General features: G+C 43.5%; 1 protein-coding gene across 4 annotated transcripts in view; it reads right to left on the minus strand.

The window, feature by feature from the left end:
* CEP131 (centrosomal protein 131) overlaps positions 1-18,344 on the minus strand; it is a 313,831-nt gene that overhangs the window by 62,969 nt on the left and 232,518 nt on the right. For all 4 annotated transcript variants that reach the window (XM_069199754.1, XM_069199751.1, XM_069199752.1 and 1 more), the window contains 3 exons: positions 12,512-12,629; positions 10,346-10,420; positions 9,638-9,780 (listed from right to left, as the gene is read on the minus strand). In XM_069199754.1, the coding sequence (XP_069055855.1) occupies positions 9,638-9,780; positions 10,346-10,420; positions 12,512-12,629 (336 nt within the window). The remainder of the gene's footprint in view (positions 1-9,637; positions 9,781-10,345; positions 10,421-12,511; positions 12,630-18,344) is intronic.

Raw genomic sequence — 18,344 nt, forward strand, 5'->3', positions numbered from 1 at the left:
GACTACTGCAACTTGCTGGTTTGTTGGTAGCCTAAAACGCCATCGAGAACCAAGGCTTCACCAGATAACTGGACTTCGTCGATCTGTCGACATCACATCCAAATCTGGACTCAAGCTGCAGAGGACCCAGCCGACATCACTGGCAACAAGAAAAAGAACCAGAAATAATTTTAAGTGTGAAGATAAAATCTTGATCAGGACCAGTCACACTGCTGCATCTGACCCAGGCTTCCGTTGCAGTCATCCTGAAACTTTGACTTTGCCCCGGTCCCATGCGCTTGAGGCTCATACACTGCAGCAAAGACTGAAAAGCAGGGATTTATGAACTTTTTCAAATTTTTCAAAACATTTTGGAGTGAAAAGCTGAGATTTGTGAACATCTTACAAAAATCATAACTCCAGCTCCTTTCATCAAGTTTTTGTTGTTTCAGTGCCTATTTAAAGATACAAATATACTCTATTGTTATACATTGGAATGGGGTTTTATTGTGTCTTCTTTCTCACTTATTTACTGTTTTGGTACTGATAAACACTTTGCACTTGCTTTCATTTCAGTACCTGACTGCTCTGTGCCACAGCCACCCAGGACTGAGTTAAGGTTAGATTCAAAGAAACCTAATAAGACCTGATACATATTAGTGACATCATTACTTGGTGAGGTCTCAGATCACTCCAACTAATAATCTAATTTCTCACACCTCTGTAATCTGGAGTTGCCCTTATTGAGGCCTGGAAGGTGTGGGCTGGCACACTGACTTTTCTTCTGCTGAAGGTCATTAAGGCAGAAGCATTTGCAGTCAAGATGTTGAAATGTTAGAGTGACTGAGCAGCGTGACTGTTGCTCTCTACTAAGCTCTTATGGGCAGTCAGTCATCCATATACAGTATGGGCAACATCTCTTTCTTCTTAGGTAGATTGCTGTTACTGTAATATACCTAATGCATGCCTGATGGACTTACTTGAACCCAAAGGGAGGACTATGAATTTGTAGGGGTTGCCTCTTATGATGAAATTTATAGCTTTTTGTTCATAGTTCTCAATTAAATGAGAGTAGCTAACATTATTTTCTATTAAGCATGTGGCCTACCATAGGAAAAAGGGAGTTAGTATCAGTACCCCATTCCACTAGAAAGAATGCTCTATATTTGCATTGCTGCTACTTGGAGTGCAGAGCACTAGTTAACAACAACGTTGACTGCATAGCTGTAGGTGCATTAGATGATGGGTATGTAAGCAGAGCAGCACTGACTAAACTGTTGGGTAAGAGAATTTTACACATTGGTCTGTTAAGTTATTGAGAGTGTTCAAAATACATGTTCTATCAAACATCAAAAGCTGAAAGACAAAATGTTACTGCAACTAGCATTGGTTGGGCTTATTACGAGCATTCTTTTAATCACCTTTTGTGTGTTTCATGTGCCACTCTACATAGCTAGAGTATGCCCAGACATGGGTCCCGTGTTCATTGTGTCACTGGAAATGAGGTACACTGACTGATGAGCCCCAATCATGGCGAAACCAGTCTTGGGTCTGGTTTAGGGAAGACCTAGCCTGGCAGCTCAGGTTCGACTGTTCCTAATGAAGCAGGGTCAAGACTGGTTTGAATATGGCTGCTTCTATACAGAGGTGGGATGGTGAGCAAAATAATGATGGGTTGGAATGCTACACCAAGGGATTGCCATTAAACGTACCGCAAGCATTCCTCCTATCACTTTCTGTGTATTTCTTGTACCACCCTACGTGACAAGAGCATGCCAAAAAGTGGGTCCTGTGCTCACTGTGCCACACACAGGAATTAAGCTACACCCAACTGATGAACCCCAATAAGGGCGAAACCAGTCTTGAGTCACACAGGTGTCAGTTCAGGTAGGACAGGGCTTGGCAGTTTGCACAGGACTGTTGGTAATGGAAAAGGGTCAGGACTGATTTGCATATGTCTGGGTCCAAATTGTGGGAAAAGAATGATGGGTTGGGAATGCTAACCTGAGTAATTGCCATATTATATATATTGCAGGCATTCAACCTTTTGTATATTTTATGTACCATCCTAAGTGGCAAGGGTACATCCAGAAGTTAGTCCCATACTCACTGTGCCACTGGAACCAAACCACACTCAACGGATGAGTCTCAATCAGGGCAAAACCAATCTTGTGTTGGTCGGGGTCTGATTCAGGGAAGACCTGGCCTAGCAGTTTTGGCTGGACTCCTCCAACTGGAGCAGGGTCAAGACTGATTTGAATATGGCTGGGTTGAAACTGAAGTGGAATGATGGGCAAAAGAATGTTGGGTTGAAACGCTATCCGAGTGATTGCCAGTGGTTAGACCTATTGCAAGCATTCCTCCCATCACTTTTTTGTGTTTGATAGACAACATGTGACTGACCTGCTACAATGGTTCTCCACCGTTAGTATATTTCAGTTTCCTTTGCGACTGTTACTCCCTCTCAAGTAAGTCTTCAAAAAGAAATCTAAAATGTTGCTCAATGTGGAAGTCTTACATACCTCTCTTTTACAATATCACAACAGTTGGATGCCTAATCATGTTGACTCTAAAAGTCTAAATTATATCAAATGATCATCAATGAAACCAATTAGGTTGCCCTCGCCATAGAAACCTGCGAAAAAGACAAGGCTCGAGGACTGTAAGTGTTTTGTTCTCAATAAAGTAAATCATGCCATTTAAGCATCAGGTGATTGCGTTTGAAGACAGGATATTCTTAAGATCAAACGAAAAAAAAAGTATAGAACAAAGCAATGACTGGTTTATGCCCCAATATGCATTAATGCTTTCTTTGTTCAACTATGATAACCTTTAAAAATGACACGTCTACAGGTTTCTGTGCCTCACTGTATCACCTGTCAAGCCGCATTATTCTCTGTATCACTGCTTACTCGACAGGTCTCCCTGTGTCTAGGGTAGAAGAAGATGAAGGGTTAAGTCTATTGGCTGACTAATGACCCTTGTAGTTAAACTATAAAAATAAGCACATTTTCATCTAGAAGCCTCAATAAGCAATTTCAGCTTCTGATGTTCTACAATCCTCTTCAGATACAAGAAGCTTCAGATTTCCTATAATATATAGATGACTCCCACAATGCATGTACCTCCAGATCTTCTTTCCTTATTTGCATAGTTACCAAACACCTAAATCTATGCTTGCCTTTCAAACTTTACTTGTTCTGTTACGACTCGGTCGTCCCATTTCCAGGGGGCGCTGTAAGGGGACTGTCAGAAGCCTGGGAATCACCTTGAACACCTATCTAGAGTCCCTAGCTGACTCCTGTTTGTTTCTCTTTTCTCCATGGTACACTTGTGTAGGACTACATTTGCTTCTTGGGACTGCAAATCCCATAATGCACAGCTTGGTAGTCAGGAAAACCCGGATTCTGTTTCCCATTGTTTTCAATGGGAGAAGTCCAGTTGCTCCTTTTCACTGGATCCTCTCCTCCAGGACTTGCAAGTGTCCGAAACCACACACACCTGAAACCTCTCCTGTGCAGCCCAGCTTGGAACTGCTTATAAGCAGCCATTTCCTCAAGCTCCCCGTCGTGCATCGGACTTCAATTCCTTTGTGTTACAGACCCCTTGTCGGATGGTGTTCCAGTTTTGTTCCTGTTCTGTTCCAGCCTGATCCTGTTTCTTGTTTCTCTGCCCTGCTCCTGATTGTTCCAGCCAGAGTCTGCTCCCTGCTTCTTAGCCTTGTACCTGTTTGTTTCTTCCAAAGCCTGCTCCCTGTTTCTCTGCCCTGCTCCTGCCTTGTTTCAGCCTGAACCTTCTCTCTGTTTCCCAGTCCTGTTTACTGCTCATTTCCTACTCCCTGTATTCCAGTCCTGTCCTTGCCTGTTCCAGCCAGAGCCTGTTCTCAGTTTCCCAGTCCTGTCTCTGTCTGTCCCAGCCAGAAGTTTGCGCCCTGTTTTCAAGTCCTAGTCCCGCCTTTGCTTCAGCCTGAGCCTGTTCCTAGTTCTTGCCTCTGCCTCTTTGTTTGTTCCCTTCTGTTTCTGTTTCTTCTTGGTTCTTTGTGTCTGGTAAGTGTTCTATCAGTCTTCACCAGTGTATACGTGTCCTCCTGTGTACTGGGGTTGGCTCCTGGTTTCCAGGAGGCAATTCCAGCCCCCATCCTTGTCCAGTGTTATACGTTGTATTTCGTGCCTAACAGTGACAGTGTGCTATTGCTGTTTTCTCAGGAATCGCCACTGTGTTTCCAGCTGGACCCACAAGAGCGTGTCCTGTGTATGTAAGTACTATCCTTGTTTGTGCTCTAGGGTCCAGAGACAGAATCACTTCTGCTGCCTCCTTTCTTTGGGGCTGGCAGGGTGACTATCTGTAAGAGAAACCTGCACAGAGGCATTGAGATTCCCTGTCACTGTGGGAGGTTCTGCGCCTTACTCTGTGTACAACCCCAGCGTGTTTGTTCACTGGTAATCCGTTTCCTGTTTGTTCACACAAGGGTTGCTCTGCTTTTACTTTCCTGTTTCCTGTGCCTATCCATAGCTGTCCTTTCCGTGTATGCCTTTAGCTGCTCTTCTGCCCCAGTATACTACCTCTGTAGGATATTCGGTGACCTCAAGGGGTGTCCCAACCAAAGTCCTGATCAGCCCTGCCCGAAACCGTGACAGAATGCACGACCCAAACATTTCAAGCTCCCCAGGCAGCAAAGGCACACACAGACCTAAAATGCTTTCCTATCATGTTAAGACACCCCTTTCTAAGCCTATACATTCTCTGAAATCCTCTAAAAAAGACCTTAGTTTAAAGGATAGACTTGTTAAAGAAAACCATAACTTGCAAGTTCAGTACTATACTGAGTGGCTTGCTAATCTTTCAATGATAGACTATTATGTTATTTGTGGCTATGACCCCCAGTCCCTGTCTGTAGAAGAATTACAAGGACGTAATGAGTTTTTGCAGTATCTATTAGCTGAAGCCAGTAAGAATGTTCATAACCGTGGAAGTGCTTTTGCTACCTCTGCACAAGACGTTTACTCTCAAGAAAAGATGGTTAATTCCTTGCCTCATGCTAGTGCATCCCAAGTTCACCTCCAGGACTCTGCCATAACAAAGAACCCTGACACTGTTTACGAAGCCACACTAGGGATTCCCTTGTTTTCTGTTGAGTGCTTCAGCCCATCTAGGCCAGTTTCTCAGAATTCAAAGTGCAGTGCTGACTCTTATAAAGATCTATCAGTCCCTCAGAGCTTTCAAGTCAGCAGGCTAGACCCTGTATCTAAGGGATCAGTAAAAACTGTGGGATTCCTTAGTTCAACTCAAATGGCTTGTGCTCCTCCCAAATTGGATGACAGTACATCAGTCTCAATTGCTAAGTGTTGTGCTGACTCTTGTAAGGATCTACCAGTTCCTCAGTGCTTTCAAATCAGCAGGATAGAACCTGTATCAAAGGGATCCGTAAAGACTGTGGGATTCCTTAGGTCAACTCAAAAGGCTTGTGCTCTTCCCAAACTGGATGATAATACACCAGTCTCAATCCCTAAAAGCTCTGCTAAACCCTTTTCTATTCTGAGTGGGTTTGATAACAATATGGACATACACACACTAAAAGAGCAGTTTTGGCAGATTAAAAGGCAGATATTGGACTTCTATGATGAATATGTTGTAACATACACAAGAAATCGCGCACGTGGGCTCTTTTCATCAATGCATATTTCACTGTTGCCAGAGCCAGACATTCTGTTTATCTGTAAGGTAGAAGAAGTAACAGAGCAGCTGATGGAAACTACTGCAAAGCAATTTGAAAACCTGAAAAAAGAAAATGATCACCAGCTTTGGCTTAAAGAACAGTATGCTACTTTGTGTGCCTCTCCAAAGACTTCTATCGAGCAGATTGTCCCTTCTATTTATGACAGTCAAAAGACAGCTCCAGTTATAAATATATCAGCCTCTTCCTCAGACTCTCTCTCAGCCTGTAGTTCTCCAGTGAAAATTCCTGTACAGTTGACTGAATCTCTGACATCTCTGAGAGATTTGACACCTCTTGATTCAAAGGATGGATCAGAGTCTTCAGAAGGAAGTGTCTCAGCCCCTCTATCAGAACAAATAAAGCCAAAGGAAGAAGAGTTCTGATACAGACTACAATAGCTGCACCTTAAGAAACCAAGATATGACTTTACTGGAGATTAATGGCAAGTTGTGCAATAGTGTTGACAAATCTGAATCTAGTGATGACAGTGGTTCCTGCCTTGCCGTGAACAAACCTGCAGATAGTGCTGTTCAAATGGCGCACACACCCGAATTTTCAGATTGTGAGGATACTCCTGCCCTTTCAAACAATATCATAGAATTTTCAGATAATGAAGAGACAGTTCCTGTTTCAAGTGAACTAATGGATTTTTCTGACCGTGAAGAAATGCCCGCATTTACTAAGAATGTAATGGACTTCTCAGAAAGTTTAAAAATCTCTTCTGTGTCAAAGCAAACTGTGGAGATTTCAAACAAGGAAGAAAGCCAGCAATCTGAAATTGAACAGCCTGCCATAAGAAATAAGAGCCTTCTCCTAGAACAGGACACAGTTGCAGCCTCAACCACTGATTCTGACTTGCTGTACCCTGCCACTGCGTTTCCTGTTCCCAGCTCAACGGTTACTGAAGAACAGATCTCTGATCTACCGGTATCTGATTTTGATGTAAAACCAGCCACACCAATGCCACCTGCTGTGTCTCTGAAATTAAAGACTCCTGAAAACCAGCAATCTGAAACCGAAGCTCAAGTACTGAAAGATATCATATGTCCCACTAAAACTAAAGACTTGAATTTGAATCTTGTATTCGAAGATCTGATGATAAGTACTGTTCTTAGTGTTTTATTGCAAGAAACCATCATCAATTCAAAGGCTAGAGCTGAAAATGTAAGTAACAGTGTAAAGGTGATTTCTGAAGAGACTCCAGTTCTATTTCAATTCAAAGAACAACCTTTCAGTGTTAACAGAGCTGAAGATCAACTACCTGTAGTAGAAACGTCTTGCAAAGAAACCATTTCTGATACCACGAATACACCACAGAGCACTTGCAATGAAGAAATCTCAGTCTTGTCAGAAGATCACCCTAAAGAATTAGTTTGTGGAACTTCTACATTTTCATATGTTAATCCAGTCTCTAAAGACATGAAAACCCCTGTTGCTCCTGAATTTGATACTCCAATGTCATCCAAGATGAAAGACAATTCTGACTTTTTCATGTTTACCTTGAGAACACCAGTTACCCATGTCTCCCAAGTCTCTATGCTTTGCAAGCCTCCGACCACAATCAATGTAAATACAGCTGCAGAAACAGACAAATCCTGCTTGTCAGAAGGTGTTACAGACCTGACAGTTACTAATACACCAATCAGCTCTTCCAAAGAGGAAAGTATTGAACAGGAAACTAATGTCATAAAGAATACCGTCCGTAATGCCATTCCAGATCTCCTTGCTCCTGAATCCACTTCACCAGAAACCAACTCCATGCACTCCTCCCGTATCACTCGAACAATAAAGAGGAAAGACATCGGAGCCCATATGGGTATTAATACATGCTTTGCTCATTGGAAGTTTCACCTATGGCAGGACTGTAAACTTATCCACCAAGGTTGGTGTTGGATTTTCTTGCTGTGGCTGTTCCTCTTCAACTTTTTTCAGCCAAAGGATCGCCTTCTCTTCTTGAGCAGACTGGTGGGAGGGGGTATACTGTTACGACTCGGTCGTCCCATTTCCAGGGGGCGCTGTAAGGGGACTGTCAGAAGCCTGGGAATCACCTTGAACACCTATCTAGAGTCCCTAGCTGACTCCTGTTTGTTTCTCTTTTCTCCATGGTACACTTGTGTAGGACTACATTTGCTTCTTGGGACTGCAAATCCCATAATGCACAGCTTGGTAGTCAGGAAAACCCGGATTCTGTTTCCCATTGTTTTCAATGGGAGAAGTCCAGTTGCTCCTTTTCACTGGATCCTCTCCTCCAGGACTTGCAAGTGTCCGAAACCACACACACCTGAAACCTCTCCTGTGCAGCCCAGCTTGGAACTGCTTATAAGCAGCCATTTCCTCAAGCTCCCCGTCGTGCATCGGACTTCAATTCCTTTGTGTTACAGACCCCTTGTCGGATGGTGTTCCAGTTTTGTTCCTGTTCTGTTCCAGCCTGATCCTGTTTCTTGTTTCTCTGCCCTGCTCCTGATTGTTCCAGCCAGAGTCTGCTCCCTGCTTCTTAGCCTTGTACCTGTTTGTTTCTTCCAAAGCCTGCTCCCTGTTTCTCTGCCCTGCTCCTGCCTTGTTTCAGCCTGAACCTTCTCTCTGTTTCCCAGTCCTGTTTACTGCTCATTTCCTACTCCCTGTATTCCAGTCCTGTCCTTGCCTGTTCCAGCCAGAGCCTGTTCTCAGTTTCCCAGTCCTGTCTCTGTCTGTCCCAGCCAGAAGTTTGCGCCCTGTTTTCAAGTCCTAGTCCCGCCTTTGCTTCAGCCTGAGCCTGTTCCTAGTTCTTGCCTCTGCCTCTTTGTTTGTTCCCTTCTGTTTCTGTTTCTTCTTGGTTCTTTGTGTCTGGTAAGTGTTCTATCAGTCTTCACCAGTGTATACGTGTCCTCCTGTGTACTGGGGTTGGCTCCTGGTTTCCAGGAGGCAATTCCAGCCCCCATCCTTGTCCAGTGTTATACGTTGTATTTCGTGCCTAACAGTGACAGTGTGCTATTGCTGTTTTCTCAGGAATCGCCACTGTGTTTCCAGCTGGACCCACAAGAGCGTGTCCTGTGTATGTAAGTACTATCCTTGTTTGTGCTCTAGGGTCCAGAGACAGAATCACTTCTGCTGCCTCCTTTCTATGGGGCTGGCAGGGTGACTATCTGTAAGAGAAACCTGCACAGAGGCATTGAGATTCCCTGTCACTGTGGGAGGTTCTGCGCCTTACTCTGTGTACAACCCCAGCGTGTTTGTTCCCTGGTAATCCGTTTCCTGTTTGTTCACACAAGGGTTGCTCTGCTTTTACTTTCCTGTTTCCTGTGCCTATCCATAGCTGTCCTTTCCGTGTATGCCTTTAGCTGCTCTTCTGCCCCAGTATAATACCTCTGTAGGATATTCGGTGACCTCAAGGGGTGTCCCAACCAAAGTCCTGATCAGCCCTGCCCGAAACCGTGACATGTTCTGCATGTGGGTCAGTTCTGTACTAGCTACCAGGCCTCAACGTCTTAAATTCCCATGTTAAACCGCACTCACATTTCAACCTCTAGTGTAGCTGGTTTAAGTCATGATATCCTTATAAAACTCTGCCTCTGATTCCTGCTCAGACCACCATGGTCCAACACTTACACTATGCCAAATATGTCTTCAAGTGGTTTGCCACCTCTAAGATTGTGGGTAACTGAGTCACTCAGCAATAGAGACCTCATCTTCAGTAGAACTGATCAAACATCCTCTCCATTCCCAACCCTTCTCATTAAAGATCTTCCTATAACGTGACATTTTTTCATTGCTTTATCACTCTGCAACAGTTATGGGAGTAAGCTTACAGTGCTATAAATTTATAGTTGATTGATCGCGATATCTAACATTAATATGTGACAAAATATCTCAATCAGCTGCTCTCCAGAGAGTGAATGTGATATGTAACAAATATTCAAACAAATATCTAGATCTCTCTTCAATTGGACTCCACACATTTCTCACCTGTTTTCTGCTGCTCGCTCACACTCATCCTTGGTGGTGGACATCTCTGCTTCTAGACGCTGAATAACCAGTTCAATCTCTTTGTCTCTGCCTTTCCGCACCTCTTCCTTAAGCTCCCGTTCACGGGAAAGAAGCCATGCCTCCTGGAGACAGAAACCTGGGATTAGGACACCATCCTTATCTAAGCCAAACAATGGTCGTATCTTAAACACAGTCAGATGTTAATGCTGTGTAGGGATCCTAAGGTAGACCATGTAGATATCATAGGGTAGACAACATGACTTAGGTCTACACCACTGCTCATAAAGGCATTAGCCTAATCTTTTCATCATTGTTTTGTATGGAAAAGAACAGTCACATTTGTTTTGAATCCACATTTACTGCAACCATGTATTCCAATAGTTGCCTGTCTCGCAAACACCTATTCAGAGCAAACAAGGGTTTTCTCCTCAAAGTTCTGCCAGTCCCACCCACGCTCCATTCTTTTTTGATCCATTCACAGATTCTCAATATATTTCAATAATGGGTTTTATATAGCATGTCTGGTCACACATTAGCAGCTTCATTATGGTTCTGTTGAATGCTTACTGTCTGTAGCAAGAAGAAGATAAGATCATTGTGTAAGTTCTGCTGGTAGGCGTTGTTAAACATTAGGATCTTTATTTTTTAATAGACAGTTGCAAAAAGAAACAAAACTGCTTGCCATACCTCTTTCTTCATGTAGTTCTCCTCCCAGGCCTGTTTCTCAATTTCCAATCTCTCCTTTAGGGCTTTTGTTTCAGCCTAAACCAAGACAAGTGAATACAAATATTACTAGCACATTGTTGGTGATTAATTGTATTTTATTATAGGAGGGAAGAAAGAGGGTTATTATAGTCACAAAATTGGTAGAGGTCTTTCTTCTGAAAAACTTGAAGAAGCAGGTTACAGTAGAAATGGGATAGTTCAGCTTCAGAGAACCCAATATTTTCATTGTTTTGAGATTCAGAAGTGATTCTCTGCTGTCCCGGGACGAGATAGATTTGAATTGAATAATATCTTGACTAGGTACTACTGCAATACTCAACCTAGGCTACCACAGTCATGAGACTGAAAACTCAGCTGCAAGATAGGACAGCTTGGATAAGAAAGTTCCATTGGAAGGAAGTCTCTGAAGACCTGGGCTTACCACTAGTCTGGAGCCTTGGTAAAAAAACAAGCTCTCATGCAGGCACCCTCTGATTGTGTGCTCTGGAAAAGACTGGGCAGAGAGAGACTTAAGGATCTATGGGCCTGATTTATAACTCGACGGACAGGTTACTCTGTCACAATGGTGACGGATATCCCGTCTGCCAAAATCGAAATCCCATTCTATTCTATGGGATTTAGATTTCGGCGGGCGGGATATCTGCAGCGGTGGCTCCTCCACTAAAGTAGAAGGGCATCGCCCCACTGCAATGAAATGATAATAACGCAATGTTATTGTCATTTTATTTTTAATTTGGAGCCAGGTTAGGGCGGGGCGTGGCTGGGCTGAATGAGCTCTGGAAGAGGAGTGTTGGGCCGGACAAACAGACATGTGCAATTTGCATTTCTCCACCCGGCTGTATTGCACAGCCAGGAGGAGAAAGTGCATAGAGTCCCACTCCCTGTGTGAGCGCCAATGCAGGCCGCTCACACCAATCACAACGCTACTGTCATGCTGGTGACAGCAGCGTTGTGACTGGCTAAGGGGAGTGTGGGAGCCTGTGTGTTGCCGGTAAGAGGGCGAGGAGAGACAAAGATGTTTCTCAAAGGAGCAGGTAAGTATTTTTATATATATATATATATATATATATATAAAAAAAAAAATAATATCCCCCCCCCACCGCCGCCAATCCCGTTCAGTAGCAGCCGCCATTGGATATCCGTCACTGTTGTGACAGAGTAACCCGTCCACTGAGTTCAAAATCAGGTCCTATGTCTTGCTGTCTGCCAGACTGTGGCTACACTTGGTGTGACAATATTCCCATTGATGGCCATATTTATATCGGCAAGGGCTCATCACACAATGCCCATTTATGAATTCCACCTGCCAGATCTCATGAATGCCCTAAATTTCTGTTTCATTTCTCCCCAAAAACCACTGCCTTCGGGGTATAGCCCGCCCTCAAACACTATCTTTCAAGCTCATTCTGGGATCATAATTTGACATTATTCCTTTTAAATATTTTGATGCTAGCTATGCTCGCTGAAACAATTACATTACTAGGACTGACGATACTTAGAGTTCTGGATAGTCTAGTATATAAATGGCGCTGGCAAAGAGGATGTAAGGGCCAAAGGGATTTCAGTGCAGTATCTGGAAATATATTTAGAAAGAAGATAGTTTAAGTTTTTGAAGCAAGAGTCCGCTTTGCATAACCCAAGTAGTACAGTGATGGTTGGTGGATCAGTCTTCTGAAAACACACTGCACCTGGAAACGGAGAAGTAAATGGGATACTAAATGCTTAGGTATATGTAGAACATTCTGTGAACTCAGAGTCTGGGCATATTTTATGCAGCCTGCCAGCACTGTGCTAGTGTGAGCTGACGTCTGGGGACAAATAGGATCAAGTCTACAAGCTGACGCAAGGGAGCATATGAGGGGTGCTCTAATGGCTGATGCAATGGGGCAGAGGAGGTACTATATATAAGCTGAAGTACTATAGAGGAGGAGGTGCATCTTTTGAGCAGAGGTGCTTACTCATCATTAGTACATCACATGATCTGAGGAGTTGTGGAACAATACCAAGTTTGTCTTGGGCCTGAGAAGGTATGCGGTTTGAGCTTCATCGCTGGAGCAGAAGAGGTGCATCTTTTAGCTAAGGTGAGTTAAGGTGTTAGTGCCTACTAGGAGAGGGAACGGATCAAACCTGGTGGCGTCGTTCCTGCTCTTCTTTGCTTTTCTCAAACTCCTCTTTCAAGGCTTTGGTAGATAAAGTGCAGTTCTCTTCCAGCTGCCGCCTAAGCTCGTCCAACTCTGCTCTTTGCCTGCAAAATACAAGACAAAGTAATTCTCAGAGTGAATCATTTGAACCTCCAACTCCTCATCTCCAGTGGTGTGACATTTTGCTGTAGTCAATTAAACTGATCAATATGCAATGAAGCTCAATAGCAATAAGGAGCAGAAATTATGCTGGCACAAGGACGAATTAATAAGGTGAGGAATTCATAAGGTGAGGAATCCACAGATAGTTTGTATCCATCAGAAATAATGTTCTTAATGTAACATGTATTTACAACCAATGCTAAAAGGTTTGGTCTGAGGTGGCCGTCTCAGGTGGGCGGGAATTGTGTGTCTTCAGCGTTTGCAAAGAACAAATCCTTTCCTTATATCAGCTAACTCGCTTGGAGCTTGGTCGATGTGGTGTTTTCCCAACATATATGAGTACTTACCAATTCTTTAAGCATCAAGCACCTCTACCAGTGCATCCTCAGCATTTTACCACACATCATTCCAGCCGTCTATCCCAATCCCAAACCAAAATAAATGCTAAGGGAATACCTCTAGCACGATACACACAACTCCATTATTGCTTCACAACTGTAACCTGTGGTCTTGACATTCCAGTACTGAAATTTGCCACACAGCTTCGACAGTTTAAGAAACACCTCCAGTGTGTTTTTGGACTATTACCCTCCCGAGAGACTCTCTAAGCACTTTAGTACTACTATCCTGGGGGCCCCACAGCTTATCATTCAGTAGTGCACCTCAATCTTCACCTGCAGCACAACCCCACGACTGCAGTACTGGGGTACCATGACACAGCTATGTTAATGCATCTTAATCTAGACATATTGCACCAGCTGCTGTTCAAGAACGAGAATACACACACTACACGGTCTTTGTATTTTGGTACTAATTCCACTTTCTGTTTGTACAATCTCACAAGGGATTACAGAGGGAAATCACTTACAAATGCATACAGATTTAAGAGTCTCCAGCGACCTCTAAACCTACATAGATCACTTTTCTGTGAAGTAATTTGTTTGTAAAGAAAAAGGAATAACAACTGACTCCAATATATGAAGTGTGCACATAAAGAAGTTATTTTATAGTTATTTTATGACAAGAACAAAATAATTCCATCCAAATGTCAAAGATGTGACAGTAACAAACACTTTTAGCCCATAGCTAATATACACGGGTTTGGAAGAACAGCACATATAAAAAGAATGGCCATCAAATATTGAACACATCGTTGTAAAAACTGGGATTTAGCAAGCTAATTAGCAACATGTGAAAGCAGATATAAGCGCAAACTCACAAGCTTGTTAACACACACTTTCACAGTGTTGTCTATTATATTCGATGACCAGTATTTTTATATGCGCGTTTTTTCGAAAATAATGTATAAATTGTTTACTGGGGCCTCAGAGTTGATTCAGTCAGAAATACTTTAAAGATTTGCTCTTCAAACTTGGAAATTCTGGTACTGCCGATGCTTAGTGACAGAGTTACAGAATACGCACCCTACCATTTTAGTGAACAGCCTCCAATTTAATCTGATTCCAATTCAAAATCCAGTTTGCCTACTGTGCAGCATATTGTTGGAACTGTTCAACTGTATCTACTTAGTCATATAAGCAGGTGCTTTCTTTTATGTAGATTTTCAAAGAGGCGATGGCACCCTGTCTTTTATCTGCACATATTCTCAGGGGGTTTATCGGGTTGGCACTTCGGTCTCTACATAGCCCAAACATGGTTTTACTTTGCATTTCTTGTAGTTATAGCACAAGTAGACAGCAAATATTTAAGTTAACAGCCATGAAGCAATGCACTCTGGGTTTTACAACAGCGAATGAGAGCCTTACCATGATCAAGAGTGAAATTGGATCCACCTTTTCATGTCATATACAAAGGGTAGTGAGATGTATTTTACAACACCATGTTTGTAAGATGTAAAAATAAATTACAATTAACAATTATACTCAATTAGTGAAGTGAATTTTGCTTGGATTAGTTGTTAACCCATGAGAACTGACCAGTTATGTGAAGCCTCCTTAGAAGATCTCTGTTTTATTACTACTCCAAAGTGGTACAAATTTAATTCACTAAGAGTTTGACTGTCAAGTGAAAGTTAGATAACAGGGCAGAGTACTTCGAGTTACTGTGAAGATCCAAAACAATCACAGTATTCATTCCATGCTCTTTGATAACAAAAGTGAGGGACGTAATTAAAGAAAATGAGTGAGGAGAACAGAGCCCTGAAGCCTCCTTAGATCATTGGGGTAAGAAGATGTAAATCAACACACTGAACCTGGTGGCCTATCTGGTGATGAAGGAGCCAATCCACTCCACTGCTCATCCCAAACCTAACCATTAGTTCAAATGATTGAAGAGAAGCTTGTGGCTTATGGTACAAATGGTGTCAAGAGAATCAAGCATGACTGATTACCACAGTCTTTCAGATCAAACATATCAATTATTGTGGTCTCCATTCTTATCACTGGTATACATTGTATCAAAACTGAAAAAAATGAATTATTTTTACAATAGTCTCATAACTGAGCAAACATTCTTCCCTATCGCTTCAGCCACCATACATAGTGCTGAAATTGGCCTAATATTGTCTGAAATTGAGGACTACTGTATTTTTTATTGGAGTAGCATAGGTTATTTCCTTAGGCAACTTTTTCTTATTTAAAAGGCATTAACTAAGTAGATGTGTTCTGCTAGAACACAAATAGATTATTTTTTTTAAGTGACATCATTGTTTAGACCCTTTTCCTTGACTTCGAGGCCTGCACTTTGGTGATTCCATTATAATGTATTAGCTGGTCCCAAGAGCAAGTGGGGAGAATTCAATGTTAGGAGGCGAGTGAGAGTGTAGCATGTACCTCCCAAGACGAAACACGTGTTGGCTCTGTTAAAATTGAAAAGATGTGTCAAAATTGAAAGCATCACCTGATGAACACAAGAGGACTGAAAAATTAAAATCATCATCTGGCAAACACGAGAGGACTGAACCTTTGGATTACTGGTTTAAATTTGGATTACTGGCTGCATCACATACAAGGACTAAAGTGTTTACTTCGATATATAATATTATTGGACTTAATTAAGATGTGCTGATGGAGATGTTGGTACCTCTTTTTGTGTACACACACACACAATACTTGTAAAAGATAGGTTCGGATGGAATGTACTATATACTCTAGAGTGTGCCTTGAATGTTGATTGGCTTCTGCCACTCATTGAATGGTTCAGGTTTTTGTGGGGAGGAGCGTGTTTTTCCCCTACAAGAGCACCGATTTTTTTATATCACTGCTACAATACGTTGTTTATTGGGTCTTTGAGCGCCAGTCTATTCCTATGAAAACACCCCTCATATATATTTTCCTGTGTAGACCTGCTTGGATATTCTCTAGTGGTTTCTCAAAGATGTGCAGACCAAGATATGAGATATGATGTTTGACAGTGAGCGGTGAAAAGAAGACAGTTTAGAAGAGATTCAGTAGCAGAGCTATTACAGGTTTGCATGGCTTAGCCTCTCCACGTTGAAAATTTAACCAACAACAAGAAGCATTCCATGGCTATAAACGTTCTTTGAACACCTATAAACTAACCTAATTAGTACTTGTAACGCATACATTCATCCTTTGGGAAAGCCGAGAGCTGAATGCCAGTAGTTTATTGTTATGCAATTCATTAGTACTCATTTTGTCAACCTTGAAAGGATTAAGGGGGTCATTCCTACCCTGGCGGTCTATGACCGCCAGGGTAGGTGACGGAGGAAGCACCGCCAACAGGCTGGCGGTGCTTCCGGGGGCATTCTGACCGCGGCGGTAAAGCCGCGGTCAGAAAAGGGAAGCCGGCGGTTTCCCGCCGGCTTCCCGCTGCCCCAGGGAATCCTCCACGGCGGCGCTGCAAGCAGCGCCGCCATGGGGATTCCGACCCCCTTCCCGCCAGCCTGGTTCTGGCGGTTTTCACCGCCAGAACCTGGCTGGCGGGAACGGGTGTCGTGGGGCCCCTGGGGGCCCCTGCAGTGCCCATGCCACTGGCCCTAACAGGGCCCCACATAGATTTTCAGTGTCTGCGTGACACTGAAAATCGCGACGGGTGCAACTGCACCCGTCGCACCCCTTCCACTCCGCCGGCTCCATTCGGAGCCGGCATCCTCGTGGAAGGGGGTTTCCCGCTGGGCGGGCGGGCGGCCTTCTGGCAGTCGCCCGCCAGCCCAGCGGGAAACTCAGAATGACCGCCGCGGTCTTTTGACTGCGGTACGGTCTTTTGACCGCAGTACGGTCTTCTGGCGGTTCCTGCTTGGCGGGCGGCGGCCGCCGCCCGCCAATCTAGGAATGACCCCCTAAATATTTTGTGGGTCTGCCGAGATTCAAACCATGAGGTCAAACAGATTCTTTCAGTAGATGCATTAGTACCTCCATGCCACCACAGCAGAGCTTCCCCCCCCCACCTACCTCTGCCAATAAAGGGATAGACGTACTTGAAGAGAACAGCAACAACAGACGTAATTTGCATCCTTTGTATGAATCACAAGGCAGCTGCTTCTGTGGCTTCATGTCCAAGACTCATAACATTCCTGAAGGGGGGAGGGGGGGGGGGGAGGTGGAAGGTTGTCAAAATTTCTCTTGAGATGGATAAAGATTAGCGGGAACTGGTTATTGACAGATGAGAATATTTCATAATATCCTCAGGAAGCACCCTTCTTCTGGGGTGTAGCTGCCAATGTTGCAGCAAGTGCAGTGGCACCCAGGCCCAGAACCTGTAACGGTCCAACAAACCCTGTTTATTGTATTTTACTAGCTATCTAGCATGCTTGCGCCAGGGGAATAGTACTATTGGTACGCCACTGACCCTTGTTCCCATAATTCTCACAACATGCTGATGAAAAAAGTTCTAGCTGTGCTCAAGAAAGAGGCTGTGCCAAGCAGGGTTGCCCTTCGTTGGCACTCCAATTTGCTCTGGCAATGGAGCCCAAAGCCTGTTAGATTAGGGACGGCACCAACATATAAGCAGATGGCATCCTTCCAATTATGGCTAACCAACTCTCCTCCATTCCTAGATTTATGGAAATGTTCATGGAACATTGCAAGTTCCCCTTGTCTTTATAATAGGTCTTTCCTCTTCCCCGTGTGACAATGGACACATTCCAGAGATACAGTAATATCACAGTGCAGGAAGACCGCTTTCTGTTGCTTGTATGTGAAGACCAGTAAGGACTGAGATAGTTTTTAAGAAGACAGCCTAGCCATGTTAATTCTGGGATGTCACTCTGTATTTGGGGAAACTGCTTTCTTTGGTTGTCAGAGCTACTGTATTTAAAATGATTTCCTTACCCAGTTTTTTATGTATTAAACAAAATATTCCATTGTGGGTCACTGAGACAGTGTAAAAGTATTTTAAGAAATTTACTATGGGATGCCAAGAACCTTCCCATCGCTCACTGAAACACAGGATGTGGGACTTGCATTTTTGCACTGGGGTGGATCCTGCAGGGAGGCTCACCATGAGGTGCTGCACAGCTGGGCATTCACACCTCTGGATGAATCTTCAAACAGAATGGATACACTGCCAATGGGTTCAGAAACGTACCTGCACTACATTTGTGGTGGGAAAATGCCAAACAATGTGACTCATGCCACAGCAACTGGGCCATGGCCGGACCAGAGCATCTGCAATAACAGAATGAGAAAAGGCATTGCTGAAGGAACCTCAGGGTGGTCAGGAACACTTTTGCATGA

The sequence above is a fragment of the Pleurodeles waltl genome, chromosome 7, assembly GCF_031143425.1.
Source record: "Pleurodeles waltl isolate 20211129_DDA chromosome 7, aPleWal1.hap1.20221129, whole genome shotgun sequence".
NCBI classification, from domain to species: Eukaryota; Metazoa; Chordata; class Amphibia; order Caudata; family Salamandridae; genus Pleurodeles; species Pleurodeles waltl.